This window comes from Suncus etruscus, chromosome X (genome assembly GCF_024139225.1).
Source record: "Suncus etruscus isolate mSunEtr1 chromosome X, mSunEtr1.pri.cur, whole genome shotgun sequence".
NCBI classification, from domain to species: Eukaryota; Metazoa; Chordata; class Mammalia; order Eulipotyphla; family Soricidae; genus Suncus; species Suncus etruscus.
In genome coordinates, this window is record NC_064868.1 from 51,136,988 (window position 1) to 51,161,043 (window position 24,056).

General features: G+C 38.9%; 1 protein-coding gene and 1 pseudogene across 1 annotated transcript in view; both read left to right on the forward strand.

Annotated features, from left to right (window-relative positions):
- Nucleotides 1-24,056, forward strand: part of FAM120C (family with sequence similarity 120C) — a 142,920-nt gene that overhangs the window by 45,171 nt on the left and 73,693 nt on the right. Inside the window, exon 2 of the mRNA XM_049767161.1 lies at nucleotides 18,799-19,045. Within this exon, the coding sequence (XP_049623118.1) occupies nucleotides 18,799-19,045 (247 nt within the window). The remainder of the gene's footprint in view (nucleotides 1-18,798; nucleotides 19,046-24,056) is intronic.
- LOC125999301 (40S ribosomal protein S17-like) overlaps nucleotides 1-24,056 on the forward strand; it is a 54,958-nt pseudogene that overhangs the window by 22,131 nt on the left and 8,771 nt on the right.

Sequence of the window (24,056 nt, forward strand, 5' to 3'; positions counted from 1 at the left end):
TGTCTTTTATTTAATTTTATTTTTTTATAAAATCACCATGAAACAAAGTTATATAAACAAAGTTATTCATGATGAGTTTCAGAGATACAATATTTTAACACCAATCCCATCAGTAGTGTCCACTTCCATCAGCAATATTCTAATCCAATCTACCTTACAGCAGTCTACTACTACAAGAGGCAATTACATATATATATATACACACATATATATAACTTTTTGCACCATGGTTTACAATACTGTTGTTAATATAGTTATATGAATAACATTTAGCCCCTTTCCCACACCACTTTATCTTCCACCATAGGAGTTTTCCACCCTCCACTTGAACCCCCCAAATCCTCCAGTTTCCTCAAGAGATTGATACTGAATATCTGTTCTCATGTTCATTGTTTCCATTGTCTTTGTGTATTTGTTATTCCACTGTTTCTTTATTCCCACATATGAGAAAGATCATTCTGTATTGATATCTCTCACTCTAACTTCAGCATGACAAGTTTCTCTATGTAGCTGCAAATTGCATGACTTGTGATTGAGTTTCAGTCTTATCATTTACACAACCTTCACACATAAATGATATCTCTGATTTACTTCCCGCCCTTACCCCTGCCTTACTCTGGTAGAGGCATTTAAGCCTCTTTCTTTCTCCCCCATTTATTTTTTTTAAATAAAATCTTTATTTAAGCATCATGATTACAAGCATGGTTGTTGGGTTTCAGTCATAAACAGAACACCCCCATGCACCAGTGCAAGATTCCCACCAACAATGCCCTCCCTCCCAACTCTCCCACCCCTGCCTGTATTCGAGACAGGCATTCAAGTTCTCTCACTCATTAAACTGTCATGCTAGATGTTAGTGTATTATTTCCCTAACTGCACTCAGCACTCTTCATGGTGAGCTTCATATTGTTAGTTGGTCTTTCCAGCTCTCATCTCTACAGTCTCTGGGTATTATTACAATAATGTTAATTTATCCTGTCCATTCAGGTTTGTCTCTTTTAGGCAGCAGATTATTGAGTGCTCAGTTTTCTTATCCATTACACTCTTTGTCTATTGACTGGTGAGTTTAGTTATTGATATGAAAGGATATATTGCTTTCATTGTATAGAAGTTGCACATGTGGCACCTTAAATGCTCCTTGCAAACTTGGTTTTAGGCTTAGCTGTTACATGTCCACAACAATTTATAACTTTCCTTCAACTCAGAATAATAATTGAACTGTATAAAATATTCTTGGTAAGGCACTAATTTTATTAATATTTTGTATATCCCCAATATTTTAGGCATGCAGTTTCATTTAATAAATCATGAGATTTTTTTTATATGTGAATTCTTTTTTTTTTTTTTTTTTTTTTTTTTTTTGGTTTTTGGGCCATACCCAGTGACGCTCAGGGGTTACTTCTGGCTATGCGCTCAGAAGTCGCTCCTGGCTTGGGGGACCATATGGGACGCCGGGGGATCGAACCGCGGTCTGTCCTAGGCTAGCGCAGGCAAGGCAGGCACCTTACCTCTAGCGCCACCGCCCGGCCCCATATGTGAATTTTTTCCTTAATCTTACTACTTGCCATATGGTTTCTGTCTTTGGTTTTTGTTACCATCTTTGTTTTGTTTTTGGACCACATCCACTGTAGTTCAGGGATTACTCTGTTTCTGCACTCAGGGATCACTCCCGGTGGTGCTCAGAGAGCTATATGGGGTGCTAGCAATTAAACCTGCATTAGCTGTGTACAAGGCAGTCAAATATCCTACTCTGTGGCCCCTCTTTGTCACTGTGTTTACAATATTTCTTGAATTTTTTTCTTCCTGGATCCATCTTTGTTGGGCCTTTTAGATTTCATAAGTCTGTGTATATGTGCTCCTCAACTCTAGAAAAATCTTTCCTATGATCTTGGGCTACTGGATTTTCCTCCTGCTCCTAAGGAACTCCTCAGGATTCTTATAATGCTCCTCCTGAACTCATTCACTACTTTTATGTTGTTTCTTTCTTTTTAGTGTTTCCTTTTTGTTTTGTTTTGTTTGGAGGTCATACCCAATATTATTCTTGTTTTGTTTTGTTTGGAGGCCATACCCAACATTATTCTTGACTTACTTCTGGCTCTGCACTGAGGAATCATTCCTAGCTATCTCAAAAACACATGAAGTGTTGAAACCAGATCTGCTGGTTACAAGGCAGGCACTTTACCTACTGTACTATCTCTTCAGGCCCTCTTTTTTGTCTTTCTTTCATCTTCTGTAGCTCACTATTTTTTCCCTTAGCTGTTAATCATCCTGTTATTGAGGCCTTTCATTGATTTTTTTAAAATTTCAACTACTATGCTTTGCTGTTCTGTCACTTCTAAGTGTACCTTTCATTCTGTAAGTTAAACATCTGCACTATGGGGGTCGAAGTGGTAGCACAACAGTAGGGCATTTTCCTTGCACTCAGCTGACCTAGAATGGACACAGGTTCATTTCCCGGGATCCCATATGGTCCACTGAGCCAGGAGCGATTTCTAAGCACAGAGCCAGGAGTAAACCATGAGCACCACTGGATGTGGCCTCCAACCCCCCCAAAAAAAACCCAAAAATAAAACATCTGCTTTATGGTGATTCTATCGTCTATATCTGAGGGGTTATAAAGTTGATTAGTTCTGATATAATCTTGGATTTGGTAGGCTTTTATGCAGCTTCCCCATTGTTTCTGCTGTTTTCTAGTTTGAATTTTTCATAATTCACTTCCATATCGATGCTTTTAGTGATTCAGCTTCTAGTGTTTATACCCTAGAATTGTCAACTTCAGTGGGAATATTGGTGTCTTCATTGTCAAATTGAAAGAGTAGAAGTCTCACATGATCACATAACCAATTCAGTATTCAGGCAGTGTAGGATAAAGTTAGGGCTCTATTCAATCTTTTTGCATTCCTTGGCAGGATTGGGGATGCCACTAGAAAGCTGGAAAAATGCTACCAACATCCTGTATTTCTCTGGGGCTAGAGTTGGGCTAGCACTATAGGCTGGTTTTATGGTATCCGCCCCCCCCCCCATATATAGCTTCAGGTTGGCTCCATGAGGCACAACTTCTACCAGACATATATCTTTCCACTAGTCACTCACCTTGATAATTGACAGGTTTGTGCATGCCTCTGGGAAGCTGCAAGCTGACTTCTGACACCCAGTGCCATTTCATATAGGAGAAAAGACAATGATATACATGAGTGTACATCAGAGTCTACTGGAACCTACTTTTGTATGTAGACATTTGAATCACACTTAGAAAGTTGCTTCAGCAGTTCTGTGATGAGATAGTTCAATAAGCAATTTACATGATAGAGGTATTTTAGATTAAATTATTACCAACAAACATTATTAGACTTCTCTAGTGTAAAATTCTTTTATTACAGATTAAGAGCTTTTTCTTCCTTTTCTAAATATTAAACAAATACAGACTTTTCTTTGCTCTATTTACTATGGGCCCTCCTAATTTTTGATAATTATCTACTGTAGTAAATGGTAATCTATTTTCTGCAAAGGCCATTTTGATATTTATAACATCATCACAGGCCTTACAATACAGGTGAATGAGATTCCAGGAGCCAAAGAGAAGCATACATGTCTGTTCTATGATATACCAGGGCCAGACAGCATGATTTCAAGGGACTTATAAGGCCTATGGTTTAGACCTTAATCCACCCCTACTGGATTATTCATTAAAATTACTTTCATTTCCAAAAATCTATCACTTCTATAAAACATAAATGTAAAAAATAGGCTAATCTGATTTAACAGAATCTTCAAGGTCCCTAGGTTCTGAAGCCAAATATTAGGCTTTGCTTCTTATAGCCTCATGGCTTTAGCAGTGCAAATTGAGTTAAGGCTCATTCTCCACCCTGAAGATTGGCCCACATCTCAACATGAAATGTGTATACACTTGGGGCCTGGAGAGATAGCACAGCAGTAGGGTTATTGCCTTGTATCCGGCCAATCCGGAAGAGACCTGGTTGATTCCTGGCATCCCATATGGTCCTTCAGCCTACCAGGGTTGATTTCTGAGTGCAGAGCTAGGAGTGACCCCTGAGCGCCACCAGGTGTGGCCCAAAAACCAATCAATCAATAAATAAAGTTAGGGGCCGGAAAGATAGCATGGAGGTAAGGCATTTACCTTTCATGCAGAAGGTCATCGGTTCGAATCCCGGCGTCCCATATGATCCCCCGTGCCTGCCAGGAGCAATTTCTGAGCCTGGAGCCAGGAGAAACCCCTGAGCACTGCTGGGTGTGACCCCCCAAAAAAAAACCCACCAAAAAAATAAATAAAGTTAAAAAAGAAATGTATACTCTTATCTTTTTTTCTCTATGAAGAAGATATATTATCTCAAACTTTTTATTTCATTTAAATAAATATAAAATAGGGTTAGGGGCCTGAGAGATAATAGTACAGTAGGTGAAGAACTTGCCTTGCCTATAGCCAAGCCAACCTAGGTTTTATCCCCTGTACTCCATGTGGTTCCCCAAGCTTCCCCAGTAGTGATCCCTGAGTGCAAAGTCAGGGATAATCCCTGAGCATCACCAAGTATGGCCTCAAAACGAAAAACTAACTATTAAAATAAAATAAGGATAATAATAGTTCTAATCTTATATTGTTGTTTTGAATAATGAGTTTATGCATAAAACGTACTTAGAACACTGTCTGGTATATAGTATGTGTTCTATGTTTGCTAACCATTATTATTAATATGTTTATGTTCTGGGTCTTACACAAAGAAAAATTCTAGCAGTCAAGTAACTTGGTTTTAAGTATAGGGACAGAGGCATATATACATAGGAAGGTCCCTTACAGTATACCTTTATTGCATTAAAATATTGTTCTTTGGGAAGAAACTGATAAGTAAAAGTGTATATTTTGAAGTTATCATGGAATCCTATCTACCATTTACTTACTGGGTAATTAATTTGTGCACATAACATACTTAGAACATTGCGTACTATGTTCTTTAGTTTTCCCATTTTCAAAATGGGGTAAATTATTTCTCCTCTACTATTTGAAGTTTTCTGTTGGAGTGTTCTATGTTCTAAAATGTTCCTGAGAAAGCAAGGTTTTTTTTTTCAATTTCTACTAAAGGACTGCTTTTATTAAAGGATCTTTCAATTAAAGTTTTATGCGTACATATTCCAACACCACACCCATCAACAGAGCAGCCTCCACAAATATCTCCAGGTTCCCTTCCACCCATATCTCCACTCTCTCTCCTTGGCAAGTTTAGCTCTGTAGCCAGGACTCTCAGATTCTGTTAACTAGCCTTTTGTTATTCCCTTACTATGCATCTATCAATCCATGTCTTTATGCTCCCATCTGTTCTCTACTACTTAGAAAAGGTTTATTTCTAGATATTAGTGAAAGCAAAGATACTGGGTTGGGGGGGCTGTACTGTCTTGATATTCAGGGCTTACTTCTGGTTCTGCTCTCAGGAATTATTCCTGGTGGTGATTGTGGGACTTAATGGGGTGCTGGGGATCAAACAGTTGTAGTTTGTGGCTACAGCTGGCATGACTTTGGAAGGATAAGGAGTTGGTTCACCCTCTCCAGATATGAAAGCAAAGATTTTTTTAAGGATTAGATGGACTGAGTTTTAGATTGTGTGGTGTCAAAGAGATAGTACACAGATTAATTTTGCTTGTAGCAAAGGTTCATTCCCAGATGACATAAGGTTCCCTGAGCACAGAGACACGAGTAAGACCTGATCACTGCTGTGTTTGGTTTAAAAATTAAGAACATATTCTAAGGAACAGAGAGATAGCACAGCAGTAGGGTTTTTGCCTTGCAGGCAGCTGCTCAAGATGGACCTGTGTTTGATCTCCAGTGTCCCATATGGTCCCCCAAGCTGGGAGCTATTTCTGAGCACATAGCCAGGAGTAACTCCTGAGCATCCCCAAGTGTGGCCCAAAACAAACAAATGAAAAGAACATATTCTATATATGTTAATTTTCTTTTATTTTTTTTTTGGTTTTTGGGCCACACCCGTTTGACGCTCAGGGGTTACTCCTGGCTAAGCGCTCAGAAATCGCCCCTGGCTTGGGGGGACCATATGGGACGCCGGGGGATCGAACCGCGGTCCTTCCTTGGCTAGCGCTTGCAAGGCAGACACCTTACCTCCAGCGCCACCTACCCGGCCCCATATGTTAATTTTCTAACTATAATGTTTAGATTTTCATTCACATCTAACTTGCCAAGGTTGTTCTGACAGTGCGATCATTTATGTAAAATGTATGGCATGCAGAAGATGCCAAACAATACTCATTTTATTTTTCTAGCAAAGTTCTCTTCATTTTTAGAATATAGGAAAAACTTCAGTCATATGTGCTAATTTCAGAATTCTAATTTTGAAGAACCCAAATCACATTTTTATAAGAACAGTTAAAAAAAAAAAGACTGGATGGGGCCGGAGAGATAGCATGGAGGTAAGGCATTTGCCTTTCATGCAGGAGGTCATCAGTTCGAATCCCGGAGTCCCATATGGTCCCCTGTGCCTGCCAGGAGCAATTTCTGAGCCTGGAGCCAGGAATAACCCCTGAGCACTGCCGGGTGTGACCCAAAAACCACAAAAAAAAAAAAGACTGGGATTCAACACATAAATAATGCTGTCAATATTTACAGGAGTAGTCAAGATGTAGGCTGAGAACATGTTTTTTCTTTTTTTTTACGTGTCAAACAAGTATAAAATTTAGTTACTGTCAGAGCCAAACTCCAGGCAAGACTCTGATAAATATCTCAATACTTTTTTATTAGAGAAACCTATGACAAACCCCTAGGCCAGGAGAGGGAAAGAGGGAGAGAAAAATGGGTTTGGGACCAGGGTAAGGTCAGAGGGCCAGGTAAAAGGAACAGGTATACAATGTAAAGTAAGAGGATATATCCAAAAGTAGCTAAAGATCTGTCCAAACCAGGGAGAAAAAGCCTTAGCCAAGGGTAGAAACAGTTCAATCCAGTTATTCCTTCAACTATGTCTTCTAACTGCCAAACCTCTTCACCCCCATGTATATCCCAGGGCTGGTTGTAAACTCAGTCAGCCAATTACAATTAAGGTCTTACTTAATGGGGTGGACCCCTTTTATGGCTGGCTGGTGCTGACTGTAGGACTAGATCTCCCTCTTTCTTTTTATATTTAAACGTTTTTTAGAGTAAATAGTTCCAGGTAGGTTAGATTCAAAGGGCTATAGTTTGATGATATCTTAAGATATGCGCAGAGTAATTAGGGTATGGCTAGTTTATCATAGTTAAGTGCTTCAGCTGATGACATCAGCATATCTGCCCAGTAGAATCAGGAATTAGCATATTTCAAGATCCCTTTGCAGGTCATGTTTTAAGATTCACTTTTTCACTCCAGGGAGGCTTTTCACTTTATTGTCAAGGGAAGAGAAAGGGAAAAACAGAAACTTGGTTTAGTAAATTTACAATATCAACAAGAGTTTACTTACTTATAATTAGATTCCTATTTCTAAGTTGCATGTGTGTATGAGAACTATCTGAAAAAAGATCAATTATAAAAAACTATTTACAAAAACTATTTACAACGTGGGAAATTATTACCATTTTATAAAATTAAATTCTAAACGTGAAATACATTGAAATGCAAACTCTATAGTCAGGGAATAGGGACAATGTGATCTTTTACTTTTGCTGATGTAGGGGCATTTTAATGTAAGGATTTTTCTTCTTTATCACAACGAATATAAACAATAGCTAACTGGGATCTTATTTGTTGAAACAAGTGAAATAAGGGCCCGGAGAAATAGCACAGCAGCGTTTGCCTTGCCAGCAGCCGATCCAGGACCTAAGGTGGTTGGTTCGAATCCCAGTGTCCCATATGGTCCCCCGTGCCTGCCAGGAGCTATTTCTGAGCAGACAGCCAGGAGTAAACCCTGAGCAATGCCGAGTGTGGCCCAAAAACCAAAAAAAAAAAAGTGAAATAAAATTTAAAAATGACTATTTAAATTCCTGAATAAGCTTAAAGGGATGTGTAAATGCAGGTAAGCTGCTTTAAATATAGTTTTTTCATAGTCTTTTAAAACAATGAAAATCCAAAATCTTTCTGGGATTTAAATTTGATGAGTCCTTATCTGGTGCAATTGTAGTAGCCTCTTTTGGGGAATGTCTTTTGTAAAATTTAAGCATATCCTTTTCCTCTGATGAACAAGTTTCCTGCAACCCAATCATTGTCAGTTTTTACCCAAATAAGTGAGCTAATTGTACTCTGGGTTCTTAGGTTTTCCTGAAAATATTTTTCAGTGACTGTTAATGGTTCTCCTTGTTGTAGACTTAGAAAATTTAGAGAAAACAATGATATTGATATGTCAATTGGAGTCATTCCCCATTTTTTTCATTAATTGTGTTTTAATGTTTTATATGCTCTTTCAATTATTGCTTGTCATTGTGGATTTGTATGGTATCTCCGTTATGTGCAATATCTGCCACTCATTACAAAAGGCTTGAAAAGTTTTGCTGGCATATGCTGCTACATTATCTGTCTTGGTTGTGTTAGGAATTCCCATAACTGAACAGCATCGCAATACAAAGGTGCAAATTGCTTCAGCTCTCTGATGACAAGTAATTGACCATATAATTTTTTTAAAGTATCAATGAACACATGCAGGTATAGTTTGTTTGGAAAAAAGTAACATGTGTCACATCCATTTCCCATAGTTCATTTGTTCTGAAACCACGAGGGTTAGCTCCTACCACATGACTTTTTCAGTGCAGAGGAGCACAGACTAAACAGCTCCAAATAATACCAGAATGGGATCTTATGCGGGTGATGTAAACAGATTCAGATATCTTTTTGTAACACAGTTTGTAATTATATAAGTAGATACTGTACCACAGGATTATGAGCAATTATTATTTAGTAACAATGACTGGAAACTGGCTGATTACACATGCAGGGTCATTCACAATATTACTGGGACCTGATACATGTGATAATAGGTAAATTAAGTTAGTAACTTCTGGTTGTTGTGAAGAGTTGTAATTAGTTCACACTGTCACAGTTAGGGATATACCAACAATTCCACCTTTCCCTGAGGATGATCCATCAATATAAAACATGGGCACATCGGGATAGGAGAGGTCTGAATCATTGAAGAAATTATAAAATTATACATTGTAAAGAAGTCCCTATTTTTTCTTGGTGAATAGTATGGAAAAGGTTCCCCTGTCAGCCAAAGCTCTTTGCAGAACTTCAATGAGGGGTAGTTTGATTCAATTTCATTTTTGGGTATTGGCAGAACTATGATATTAGGGTCATATCCCAATAAAGTGTGAGTTCACAACCTCCTTTTAATAATTAGTTATTAGTTCTAAGTATGACATGATTGTATGTTGTTGTTTGTTATAATAATAAATCTATTCCAGAGTTCATAAGAATTGAACAATGGCAACTGTTGTTGATTTGAGAGTTGCAAATAGTAGTAGCCATACCTTCACTCTGGGTGTAAAGTGAGTGAGAGACAACTTCAGGAGATGGCCCATTAAAAGTCCAATTTGTTCTGAGCCTTTGGATCAGTTGTTTTGGGCTATTCAAGGCATCACCTTCTAAGGTAAAGAGTAGGTTAGTTAGTTTTGAATTTGGCAGCCCAAGACAGGGATTGATCCGATTAATATCATCTAGCAACTTTTGAAAGTCATTGAGTATTTTAAGATCTTTATTTTAGATTGAATTTTTTTTATTTAAACAACTTTATTACATACATGATTGTGTTTTGGTTTCAGTCATGTAAAAAACACCACCCATCACCAGTGTGACATTCCCATCACCAATGTCCCAAATCTCCCTCCTCCCCACCCAACCCTTGCCTGTACACTAGACAGACTTTCCATTTCCCTTGTATATTCTCATTATTAGGATAGATCAAAACGTAGTTATTTCTCTAACTAAACTCATCCCTGTTTGTGGTGAGATTCATGAGGTGAGCTGTAACTTCCAGCTCTTTTCTCTTTTGTGTCTGAAAGTTATTATTGCAAGAATGTCTTTCATTTTTCTTAAAACCCATAGATGAGTGAGACCATTCTGCGTCTTTCTTTCTCTCTCTCTGACTTATTTCACTCAGCATAATAGATTCCATGTACATCCATGTATAGGAAAATTTCATGGCTTCATCTCTCCTGACAGCTGCATAATATTCCATTGTGTATATGTACCACAGTTTCTTTCGCCATTCATCTGCTGAAGGGAATCTTGGCTGTTTCCAGAGTCTTGCTATGGTAAATAGTGCTGCAATGAATAGAGGTGTAAGGAAGGGATTTTTGTATTGTATTTTTGTGTTCCTAGGGTATATTCCTAGGAGTGGTATACTTGGGTCATATGGGAGATAGATTTCCAGTTTTTGGAGGAATCTCCATATTGCTTTCCATAAAGGTTGAACTAGACGGCATTCCCACCAGCAGTGGATAAGAGTTCATTTCTCTCCACATCCCCGCCAACACTGCTTGTTCTCATTCTTTGTGATGTGTGCCAATGTGTGAGGTGGTACCTCATAGTTGTTCTGATTTGCATCTCCCTGATGATTAGTGATGTGGAGCACTTTTTCATGTCTTTTGGCCATTTGTATTTCTTCTTTGTCAAAGTGTCTGTCCATTTCTTCTCCCCATATTTTGATGGGATTAGATGTTTTTTCTTGCAAATTTCTGTCAGTGCCTTGTATATTTTGGAGATTAGCCCTTTGTCTGATGAGTATTGGGTGAATAGTTTCTCCCACTCAATAGGGGGCTCTTGTATCCTGAGCGCTATTTCTTTTTTTTTATATTTTATTTAAACACCTTGATTACATACATGATTGTGTTTGGGTTTCACTCATGTGAAGAATACCACCCATCACCAGTTCAACGTTCCCATCACCAATGTCCCTAATCTCCCTCCTCCCCACCCAACCCCCGCCTGTACTCTAGACAGGCTTTCTATTTCACTCATATATTATCATTATTAGGATAGTTAGAAACTTCGTTATTTCTCTAACTAAACTCATCCCTGTTTGTGGTGAGCTTCATGAGGTGAGCTGTAACTTCCAGCTCTTTTCTCTTTTGTGTCTGAAAGTTATTATTGCAAGAATGTCTTTCATTTTTCTTAAAACCCATATATGAGTGAGACCATTCTGCGTTTCTCTCTCTCTCTCTCTCTCTCTCTCTCTCTGACATATTTCACTCAGCATAATAGATTCCGTGTACATCCATGTATAGGAAAATTTCATGACTGCATCTCTCCTGACAGCTGCATAATATTCCATTGTGTATATGTACCATAGTTTCTTTAGCAATTCATCTGTTGAAGGGCATCTTGGTTGTATCCAGAGCCTTGCTATGGTAAATAGTGCTGCAATGAATATAGGTGTAAGGAAGGGGTTTTTGTATTGTATTTTTGTGTTCCTAGGGTATATTCCTAGGAGTGGTATAGATGGATTGTATGGGAGCTCGATTTCCAGTTTTTGGAGGAATCTCCATATCGTTTTCCATAAAGATTGAACTAGACGGCATTCCCAGCAGTGGATAAGAGTTCCTTTCTCTCCACATCCCCGCCAACACTGTTTATTCTCATTCTTTGTGATGTGTGCCATTCTCTTTGGTGTAAGGTGGCACCTCATAGTTGTTTTGATTTGCATCTCCCTGATGATTAGTGATGTGGAGCATTTTCTCATGTGTCTTTTGGCCATTTGTATTTCTTCTTTGTCAAAGTGTCTGTCCATTTCTTCTCCCCATATTTTGAAGGGATTATATGTTTTTTTCTTGTAATTTTCTGTCAGTGCCTTGTATATTTTAGAGATTAGCCCCTTATCTGATGGGTATTCAGTGTATAGTTTCTCCCACTCAGTGGGTGGCTCTTGAATCCTGGGTGCTATTTCCTTTGAGGTGCAGAAGCTTCTCAGCTTAATATATTCCCATCTGTTAATCTCTGCTTTCACTTGCTTGGAGAGTGCAGTTTCCTCCTTGAAGATGCCTGTAGTCTCAATGTCCTGGAGTGTTTTGCCCATGTGTTGTTCTATATATCTTATGGTTCCGGGTCTGATATCGAGTTCTTTCATCCATTTGGAGTTAACCTTCATACCTAATGTTAGCTGGGGGTCTAAGTTCAATTTTTTGCAAATGGCTAGCCAGTTGTGCCAACACCACTTGTTGAAGAGGCTTTCTTTGCTTCATTCATGATGTCTTGCTCCTTTATCAAAAATTAGGTGATTGTATGTCTGGGGAACATTCTCTGAGTATTCAAGCCTATGCCACTGATCTGAGGGCCTGTCCTTATTCCAATACCATGCTGTTTGATAACTATAGCTTTGTAGTAAAATTTAAAGTTGGGGAAAGTAATTCCTCCCATATTCTTTTCCCCAATGATTGTTTTAGCTATTCTAGGGTGTTTATTGTTCCAAACGAATTTCAAAAGTGCCTGATCCATTTCTTTGAAGAATGTCATGGGTATCTTTAGAGGGATCACATTAAATCTGTATAATGCCTTGGGGAGTATTGCCATTTTGATGATGTTAATCCTGCCAATCCATGAGCAGGGTATGTGTTTCCATTTCCACATGTCCTATCTTATTTCTTGGAGCAGAGTTTTATAGTTTCCTTTGTATAGGCCCTTCACATTTTTAGTCAAGTTGATTCCAAGATATTTGAGTTTGTGTGGCACTATTGTGAATGGGGTTGTTTTCTTAATATCTTTTTCTTCCTTATTAATATTACTGTATAGAAAGGCCATTGATTTTTGTGTGTTAGTTTTGTAGCCTGCCACCTTGCTATATGAGTCTATTGTTTCTAGAAGCTTTTTCGTAGAGACTTTAGGCTTTTCTAGGAAGAGTATCATGTCATCTGCAAACAGTGAGAGCTTGACTTCCTTTTCTACCTGGATTCCCTTGATATCTTTTTCTTGCCTAATCGTTATAGTGAGTACTTCCAGTGCTATGTTGAATAGGAGTGGTGAGAGAGGACCGCTTTTTCTTGTGCCACAATTTAGAGGAAAGGCTTTTAGTTTTTCTCCATTGAGGACAGTATTTGCCTCTGGCTTGTGGTAGATGGCCTTAACTATATTGAGAAAGGTTCCTTCCATTCCCATTTTGCTGAGAGTTTTGATCAAAAATGGTGTTGGACCTTATCAAATGTTTTCTCTGTGTCTATTGATATGATCACGTGATTTCTATTTATTTTTGTTGTTGATGTTGTGTATTATGTTGATAGATTTACGGATGTTAAACCAGCCTTGCATTCCTGGGATGAAACCTACTTGATCGTAGTGGATGATTTTCTTAATGAGGCATTGAATCCTATTTTCCAGGATTTAGTTAAGGATATTTGCATCTGTATTCATCAGCGATATTGGTCTTTAATTTTCTTTTTTCGTAGCATCTCTGTCTGGTTTAGGTATCAAGGTTATGTTGGCTTCATAAAAGCTATTTGGAAGTGTTCCTGTTTTTTCGATTTCATGAGAGTCTTGCCAGGATTCATAGAAGTTCCTCTTGAAAGGTTTGAAAAAATTCATTAGTCAATCCATCTGGGCCTGGACTTTTGTTTTTGGGTAGACATTTGATTACTGTCTTACTTTCCTCAATAGTGATGGGTGTGTTTATATATGCTACATCCTCTTCATTCAACCGTGAAAGATTATGAGTCCAAAAATTTATCCATTTCTTCCAGGTTTTCATTTTAAGTGGCATAGAGTTTCTCAAAGTATTTTCTGATTACCCTTTGGATCTCTACCATAACAGTAGTGATCTCTCCTTTTTCATTCCTAATATGAGTTATCAAGTTTCTCTCTCTGTCTTTGTTAGTTTTGCCAGTGGTCTATCAATCTTGTTTATTTTTTCAAAGAACCAACTTCTGCTTTCATTGATCTTTTGGATAGTTTTTCGGGTTTCCACTTCATTGATTTCTGCTCTCAGCTTTGTTATTTCCTTCTGTCTCCCTATTTTTGGGTTCTTTTGTTGAGTACTTTCTAATTCTATGAGCTGCATCATTAAGCTATTTAGGTATGCCCTTCTTCTGTCCTGATGTGTGCTTGCAAAGCTATAAAATTTCCTCTCAGTACCGCTTTTGCTGTGTTCCATAGGTTCTGATAGTTTGTGTCTCCATTGTCATTTGTTTCTAGGAAGGTTTTGATTTCCGCTTTGATTTCATCTCGTACTCACTGGTTATTCAGTATTAGGCTGTTTAACTTCCAGGTATTAAAGTTTTTCTTTGGTGTTCCTTTGCAGTTCACATATAATTTCAGGGCCTTGTGGTCAGCGAAGGTAGCCTGCAAAATTTCTATCCTCTGGATATTATGGAGGTATGTTTTATATGCTAGCATGTAGTCTATCCTGGAGAATGTCCCATGTACATTAGAGAAGAATGTGTATCCAGGCTTCTGGGGGTGGAGTGTCCTGTATATATCTACTAGGCCTCTTTCTTCCATTTCTCTTTTCAGGTAGTATATTCTTGTTGGGTTTCAGTCTGGTTGACCTGTCAAGTGTTGACAATGCCGTGTTGAGGTCTCCCATAATTATTGTGTTGTTATGGATATTATTTTTCAGATTTGTCAACAATTTTATTAAATATTTTGCTGGTCCCTCATTCAGTGCATATATGTTTAGGAGAGTGATTTCTCCCTGCTGTATGTATCCCTTGATTAATACAAAATGTCCATCTTTGTCCCTTACAACTTTCCTAAGAATAAAGTTTGCATCATCTGATATTAGTATGGCCACTCCAACTTTTTTATGGGTGTTGCTTGCTTGGATGATTTTCCTCCAGCCTTTTATTCTGAGTCTATATTTGTTCTGACTATTCAGGTGCATTTCTTGTAGGCAGCAGAAGGTTGGATTGAGTTTTTTGATCCATTTAGCTACTCTGTGTCTCTTAACTGGTGCATTTAGTCCATTGACATTGAGAGAAAGAATTGTCCTTGGAGTTAGTGCCATCTTTATATCGAAGTTTGGTGTGTCTGTTGGTCAGTCTTGTCTTAAAGTATCCATTCAGTTTTTCTTTAAAGAATGGTTTTGAGTCTGTAAAGTTTCTGAGCTGTTGTTTGTCTGTGAAACCATTTATTGTTCCTTCAAACATGAAATTGAGTTTTGCTGGGTGCAGTATTCTAGGCGAAGCATGTATTACGTTGAGTTTTGTCACTATGTCCCACCACTGCCTTCTGGCCTTGAGTATTTCCGGTGACAGGTCTGCATTAAATCTCAAGGATGTTCCCTCAAATGCAATTTCTCTTTTCGATCTTGCTGCTTTCAGAATTCTGCCTCTATCTGTGGGATTCGTCATTGTGACTAGGATGTGTCTTGGGGTGTTTTTACTGGGGTTTCTTTTAGTTGGTACTCTTGGGCATGCAGGACTTGATCGCATGTATTCATTAGCTCGGGTAGTTTCTCTTTAATGATGTTCTTGACCATTGATTCTTCCTGGAGATTTTCTTCCTGGGTCTCTGGGACTCCAATGATTCTTAAGTTGTTTCTGTTGAGCTTATCATAGACTTCTATTTTCATCTGTTCCCATTCTTTGAGTAATTTTTCCATTGTTTGATCATTTGCTCTAAGGCTTTTTTCAATTTCTTCTGCTGTATGGAATTGTTATTCATCTCGTCTTCCAGTGTACTAATTCTATCCTCAGCTGCTGTTAACCCGTGGGAAAGCTCAACCATGTTTTTCTTCAATTCATCTACTGAGTTTTTCAGACCTGTTATTTGACCTGAAATTTCAGTTTGGAGTTTTCTGATTTCTATCTTCATATTCTCTTGATTCTTATTAGTGTTCTCTTCTATACTTTCTTTGAGTTCTTTGAACATCTTCCATATTACGACTCTAGAGTCCTTATCTGAGAGACTGACTAGTTGGTTTGTCATGTTCAACTCATCAGAGTTCACTATGTCTGTCGCTGGCCTGCATTATTTCCCCATTGTCACATTTGTATTGTGGGTTTTTCTACGTCTTGTGGTTGCATTCATTGGCTAAATGATGTGCATGGCCGGGAAGCGAAGCAGAGCGCCTGTGCTCCTCTGGCTCCACCCTTTCTGGGCTTGTAAACTCACTTACCAGGAAGGTGAGCTGTCCGCAGATGAACCACACACAGGATGAAATTAGGCCGAAAATGGAGCACAGCACAGAAGATAGGCAGATAAGTGTGCTGACATCTGATTTCCAGCAGAGTTCAGCGGCTTCCCCTTTCTGGGCTTGTAAACTCACTCCAGGGAAGGCTCCAGGCAAGGCAAGCCATCCACAGATGAGCCACACACAGGATGAAATCAGGCCAAAAATTGAGCACAGCACAGAAGACAGGCAGATAGGGGTGCTGGCATATGAGTTCCAGCAGAGTTCAGCGGCTTCCCCTTTCTGGGCTTGTAAACTCACCTCCAGGGAAGGCTCCAGGCAAGGCGAGCCATCCGCAGATGAGCCACACACAGGATGAAATCAGGCCAAAAATGGAGCACAGCACAGAAGACAGGCAGATAGGGATGCTGGTATCTGAGTTCCAGCAGAATTCAGCGGCTTCCCCTTTATGGGCGTGTAAGCTCACCTCCAGGAAGGCTCCAGGAAAGGTGAGCCATCCGCAGGTGAGCCACACACAGGATGAAATCAGGCCAAAAATGGAGCACAGCACAGAAGACAGGCAGATAGGGGTGCTGGTATCTGAGTTCCAGCAGAGTTCAGTGGCTTCCCCTTTATGGGCTTGTAAGCTCACCTCCAGGGAAGGTGAGTCGTCCACAGATGAGCCACACACAGGATGAAATCAGGCTGAAAATGGAGCACAGCACAGAAGACAGGCAGATAGGGGTGCTGGCATCTGAGTTCCAGCAGAGTTCAGTGGCTTCCCCTTTATGGGCTTGTAAGCTCACCTCCATGGAAGGCTCCAGGGAAGTTGAACTGTCTGCAGATGAGCCACACACAGGATGAAATCAGGCCGAAAATGGAGCACAGCACAGAAGACAGGCAGACAGGGGTGCTGGCATCTGAGTTCCAGCAGAGTTCAGTGGCTTTCCCTTTCTGGGCTTGTAAAGTCAGCCATTTCTTACTCACTCACTTGCTCACTAGGTAGCTTCAGAATTAAGTTTTTTTGGGGTTCGCTTCCCAGGGCTCTGAGGAGAGCTTCAAGGATTCAGAAAAGACAGAGAAGCACAGGACAGGGCTCCCTTCATCTCCTCAGTTTCCTCAGAAGAAGCATAGCAGGGCAGAGACTCTGCAGGTGAAGCAATCGGCACTTCACCTGGCAGTCCCCACAGTCAGCCATTTCTTACTCACTCACTCACTCGCTAGGTAGCTTCAGAATGCAGTATTTTGGAGGTTCGCTTCCCAGGGCTCTTAGGAGAGCTTCAAGGATTCAGAAAAGACAGAGAAGCACAGGACAGGGCTCCCTTAGATTGAATTTTTTTTGATGATGTATCACCATGTGTTCGAGAATATAACCCAAGTACTCATTTGGTGGCATCATCTGGAATTTTTCTATTGCTACCTGTAATCCAGCTGATTGCAAATTTGTCATAATATCCTCATACAAGTTTTGAAGTTACCTCTCATTTGAATGAAGTAATAAAATATCATCCATGTAGTGTATAACATAAGTATAAGGAAATATTGCAAGGAATTGATGTAGAACTAAACAAAAAAATACTGATGCATCGTTGGTGCATTATTCATTTTCTGAGGCAAATCAGACCACTGAAATTTGCGTGTAGGTGCCTTAGGATTTAAAGAAGAAATGGGGGATGCGGATTGTTTATGATCATCTGGATGCATGAGGATATTATAGAAACAGTCTTTGATATCAATCATTGCCAGATGCCAATTGTAGGAATCATTACCAGAGAAGGAAGGTCAGTTTTAAGGGTTGCCATCAGAATTATTGTGGCATTAACATTACACAAGGATTAGTCATCATTAGCCTGATTTTTTTCAGTAGAACAAAGACAGTTCCATTCAGAAAAATGTGTTTCTATGTGTTCCAATTTTGATTGTTTCTCTACTAAATTTGTAAGCACTTTGAGTTTTAATTTATTACGGGGCAATTGACTTGTTCACACTGGGTGGTTAGATTTCCACTGTATGTGGATTGTGAGTGTAGGTAGGCACTGTAATTCAGTGACCTCAATTAGAAAATGCTAGTCCTTTTAAGTTATGAGCTAGAGGAGTGGCAGGCCGATTTATAGGAGGAAGAATGGTAAACTCAGCACACCACTGATCATGTAAATCTCATTCCCATATATTCAGGGGCACAGGAGCCACAAAAGGTTGGAAAGTGGTTATATTTCTTTTGGTGATTATGGCTTTTAGTCTCCTAGTACTCTGTCAAATGGAAAAAAAGGCATATTGCCTGTTACTTGTAAGCCATCAGGAATCTTCTATAGAGACCAATTATGAAAACAGTCTTAAGGGAATATGATGGAAAGATCTGCCCCAGTATCAGTCATACCCCTGGATTGCTTGCTATCAATTTGTTGGAGAATTACTGGGCAAACTTTTTTGTGTAGGCTATATGTGAATGCTATTAGAAGGTCTGTAGATGCTTGTAAGGGATTTGTGCTGCCAAATCCTCTGATCCTTTGGCAATCTGAGTGCCCTGGCATTACAAATGGGAGAAGTAGGAGTTGTGCTATACTCTTACCCTTTTTAAAAGTTCCTATAGTAGGCACTGTTATTATGATTATTAATTCTCTCATAATCTGGTCTATAACCCATACATGAACATTAATGCCCTTTATTGTAGGCTGCTCCTACCCAACAACAGATACTGTACTGTAGGACTAGAATTAACCATCCTAAATTCTAATCAATGTACAATATTCTATTGTATGACATGTTTTTTTCTTTCCCTTCTAGGTCTTTCAGAGCCTTGAAGACCATCATTTGGAAGTAGTGGCTTTTTTCAGGGAACATGGATTCCATGGACTTCTTGCCCATGATTCCGAATATGCCCTCTACAATATTCCCTCTTACTATAGTTCTCATGCTCTGAAATTGAGCTGGAATGGAAAGAACCTTACTACCAATCAGTTCCTGATGCAGGAGGTGGCCAAGCAATTGGGCCTGAAGCGAATGAATTTTCCCATATTTGCTGCACTGCTAGGTATGTAGTTTAGAGAAAGTCTCCAGTAAGTATTAGTTACCTATTCCAGTATTAAGAGATGAACGCGCGAGAGATTTAGCTTCTAAACCTGTATTCCAAACACTGTTGCAGAGAACCACCAGATATTTGGGCTAATTAATAGAGAATCAAAAATTCAATTTTAGGAAATTATGATTTATGATATTTATATATGATTTATGATATTTCAAACATTATTTTAATTTTTAAACTTTTTTGTTATATACCATATATAGTTTATGTAGAGTGCTATTTCAGGTCAAATATTCTTGTACCCCTGGAAAACGTTGATTTTTCCACTCAGGGTATAACCATGTATTCCTTTGTATTTAAATTTAGATCAAGAATACAAATTGGGCACTGGAGCAATAGTATAGTGTGTCAGGCATTTGCCTTGCACACAGCTGATGTTGACTTAATCCCGGCATCCCATAGGGTCCCTAGAGCCTGACAGAAGTGATTCCAGAGCACAGAGCCAGGAGTAATCCCTGAGCACTGCCAGGTGTGGCCCCCAAACAAAAAAGTAAAATTATTTATATTTTTCTTATTGTTTGTGATATGTTAATATTTATTATTAAAATGCAAAATTATATAAAAGTAATAGTTTAACAGTTAAAGTCCTCAATCAACCATCTGTTTATTACCACTAACATTGCATTATATTTCTTTATCATATATATTTCCATTTTCTATTCATGTTCTGTTCATTTCCATCATCTTTCCTAAAAAGTCAATCTTTAAAATTGTATTTCACAACAATTATAGATTATGGTTTCAGTTTGTTTTTAAAGTACTTAATGCATAAGTACCAATATCTTGTTTTAAAAGTATCTTATACTCATTGATCCTGAATATTTGAATTTAGATAGTCTAATGGAGTCAGCACAAGTTTTGTAATTAGTCTTTTTTATCTTATTGACTTCATTGTGATTTACAAAGTAAAAGTAAAAAGTTGGAGTTCAGGGGCCAGAGAGATAGCATGGAGGTAAGACGTTTGCCTTGCACGCAAAAGGACAGTGGTTCGAATCCCGGCATCCCATATGGTCCCCGAGCCTGCCAAGAGCGATTTGAGTGTAGAGCCAGAAGGAACACCTGAGCTCTTCTGGGTGTGACTCAAAAACAAAACAAAACAAAACAAAAAGTTAGAGTTCAGATATACAATAATTAGGGACAATCCCACCACCAGTGTCAACCTCCCTCCACCAATGTTCCAGTGTGCATCCTATACACTACTCCTTCTTCCCTGGTCTGCCAATATAATAAACCCATTTTAAGTTTAGATTGTTATAGATAGTTTGGATCTCTTGATTCTATTGTTGTTGACTTTGCCTTGAGTATTTAGGTCTGTCCTTTTATTTTCCACCAATACACCTGAGACCACTTGACCCCTGCCCCCATTCTTTCTTTTTATTCCTCCTTAATTTTGGACCCCACCCCTCATTTCTTAATTTTATAGAAAAATGCAGAAATATGGGTTAAAAAAGTAATCTGTGTCCCAAAGTTCTATGAAAAAGGCAGGAATTCCTATCTAAAAGATTAAAAAATAGAAAGAGAAGAAAAAAGATTGGCAGCTTTTTGCATAGGCACAGCAAAAGTTGAGGAAAATATCAAGGAGAAAATTTTGGCCCAAAAACAAAGTGTCTCTATCTATGAAGCATCCTGCCATAATAAGAGTAACTACAGGCTTCAGGCATACTAAGTTGTTTAACCCCAAAGTCTATCTTCATGGTCTCAGAAAAAGTTCTCCTCAATCACAGTTATCACAATCAGGCTTCGATAATCAGAGATCTTGGTTTTTACACAGATCCTAGGTCGAAGTGAGGGTGTCATGTAGCATCTTCTTGTTTCATCTCACTGTTAGCTGGTGAGGTAGGGAAACCTGCCCTGAAATCCAGTTGTTGCTGTTTCTAAGTCATCAGGGTGTCATATGAACCCACCAGGTGCAAGTCGGTGCCAGGTCAGCATTAGGGCCTTCCCAGTAGATTCAGATTTTGAGTGACTCTCAGCTTAAGGACATTTCCTGATCCTTGACTACTGCAAGCCATTTTTCAGACTCCACAAGATCATGTTATAGACTGAAGCTGTGCTGCAGATTTTATCCCCAACCCCCAGGCTATTTCAAAAGATTATTTTTGAATAATCTTTTTGGGTCACACTCCACAGCGCTCAGGGGTTACTCTTGTCTCTATGCTCAGAAATCGCTCATGGCAGGCTCAGGGGACAATATGGGGTGCTGGGATTCAAACCACAGACCTTCTCCATGCAAGGCAAATGCTTTACCTCCATGCTATCTTTCCAAGGGATATGTATATTTCCTTCATAGTTTCTTTAGATATATTTCCTTAAAAGGTATAATTCTTATTGTGTATTTCCTTATGTAGATGTAGTTTTTGCCATCCCCTTTTCTGATTTATTTAGTAGGAAAGTTTAGTAAATAAGTTTCCCTTGACTTTTGAAGTTCATGTTATAACCAGGTTATAGGGATTGTTTAGCTTGTTATTTTTACCACATATGCACCAGTAGTATCATATGGCATTGTTCCTTTTGCTTAGGCACATTAAAATAGTGAAATCTTATATATAGAAAGATATTCTTAAAAAAAAAGAAATTCTTATGTAATACGAATAGGAACTCATAAATTTTATATTGCAGGGGCCTTTCACCCTGAACATTTGTCATAGTGACTTGACTTAGGCTTCAGTTGATCAGACATTGGCCATTCATGCCTGAACTTTATACAGATAGTCCTCGCTTAATGATCAAGAGCATTTGGTCATTAAGCGAATTGGTCGTTAAGTGAGGAACTGCATGTACTGTATACAGTAGTATAGTATATGCATGGTACTTGACAATACAGTATTCTGAATAAGTAAAATAATGAGAAATATCAAACTGAAAACTTCTGCTTGTTTTAATTTGCATAAGTTGTGTAATTTACACACAGTACTGCAATGTATTACAGAACATAAAGTTAGTAAAGTAGGTACATTAAAAGCTCCAAAAACCACAGTACTGTACTGTAGAGTGTACAAGACGGAAAAAAGGATATTTAAAATAAAATAACGGTGAAGAGATGGTTGTAAATGCGAGTGGTCGTTAAACAGGTAGGTCATTAAGCGAGGAGTATCTGTATTCCATCTTTGGAACCAGCACGGTTTTCTGCACCAGCACCAGGAATCAAACTTCTACCATGGAATTAGTCTTTAAGCAAATCATTGAACTACCATACTGGTTTCTATTTTCTTATTTCATTATCTGTGACATAGGAATAATAGTTCCTTTTAGATAAGGGAAGTTAAGGGAAATAGGATGTTGGGGGATACAGGGGTGAATAGCAGACCTGGGGCCCCCGATGGGCAAGTGTCTCCCTCTACCAAACTTCTTCCTAAAGGGTACAGGGTTAGAAAAGAGCAGCACTGCTGGAAGAAACACACACCAAAGCAGCAGGAATGTGTCAGAGCAGAGTTCATTTTACTTAAGACAAGCATGGGATTTTATACAGTAGAAGGGAAGGAAGCACCTGTGTTTTTTCAGTTAAGGACATACACAAGAACATTTCTGCCATACCAGTGACCCAGATACTATGCCAAATGTAGAATGTTTAACAGTTGATTTCAGGCACTCTTTGTTCTAGCTTTATATCAAATTTTGATAACTATGTCCGGCCTGTCCAAGATAGAATATAGAGACATAGATGGTGGTTGGGAGCATGGGAGAAGAGCCTCATAAGCAAGAAAGAATGTCGGCTAATTAAGACTCCCACATTGCTCCCTAATTTATTTAACTAAAGATGAGCCAATTTATAATTGGCGTGGCAGGACTTAGGCAGCCACCTCAAAGCTGTATGGGCCCGTGTAGATTAAAGTATAAAGTATATAGTATATATAGTCTATGTTGGGTGAGGCTACCCCAGGCACCATGTTTTTAACTTCTCAGGTAGATGGGTTTGAAGATGCTGGATAATGGCGGAAAAATAATTCACAGGCAGTCAAAGTTTCATCACTTGTTTTGATTCCAAGGCCCTGTCCACCATATGCTTTCCTCACGTGGTTGCCCATCTCTCGGGCTTGTTCTGCTTTCTTCTTCATGTGTCTTTCTCCTCCTCTCCTTCCCACAAGCTAGCACCTTTTGTTCTTTATTTTTATTTATTTTTGTTCAAAATAACCCACCCATCCCAGGTGTGGGCGGTTATGACCATCCAGGTGGGATTAACATCTCAAAAAGAAGTTTAGGTTAGGAACTTGGGGGAAGGGATACCTTACCAGCCCGGTTCTGCACCTGTCTTAGGTTGTCCTCTTCCCACTCTCCCAAAAGACAAAGACCTTTTCTGATAAAAAATCTCAGTTCTTGGGGCTGGACCAATGGTGCCTAGGACGGACAATGGTTCAATCCCCCGGTGTCACATATGGTCCCTCAAGCCAAAAGCAATTTCTGAGCACGTAGTCAGGAGTGGCCCCTGAGCGTCACTGGGTGTGGCTGAAAAACAACAACAACAACAAGCTCAGTTTTAGTTTTGTATCCTACTATAGGTACTTGGGTAACTATGCCACTTAGATCTAAGTCATAAAATGTTAGGACCTCAATTTCCTTTTCTGAATAATGGAAATAAGAGGGCAATGTACAATTATAATAACTGATAATTATGGGGCTAGAGTATAGGTAAAGCATTTGCTTTGCACATGGCCAGCCCAGTTTCAATTTAACATCACCAAGCCAGGAGTAATTCCTAAGTGCAGAGCAAGAAGTAGTTCCTGAGCACTGCTGGGTATGCTCCATAAATTAAAAATAAAACAACATACAAAATATCTCCAAATAGCTAATGATTTATACATAATACATATGGTACTTAATAAGTAATCTTAATAATTGATTATGGGCTGGATATATAGTGCAAGAGTTAAGGAACTTGCCTTGCATACAGCCAAGCCTAGTTTGACACCCAGCACCACATCTGGTTCACTGAGCACTACCAGTGATGATATTGGCACAGAGC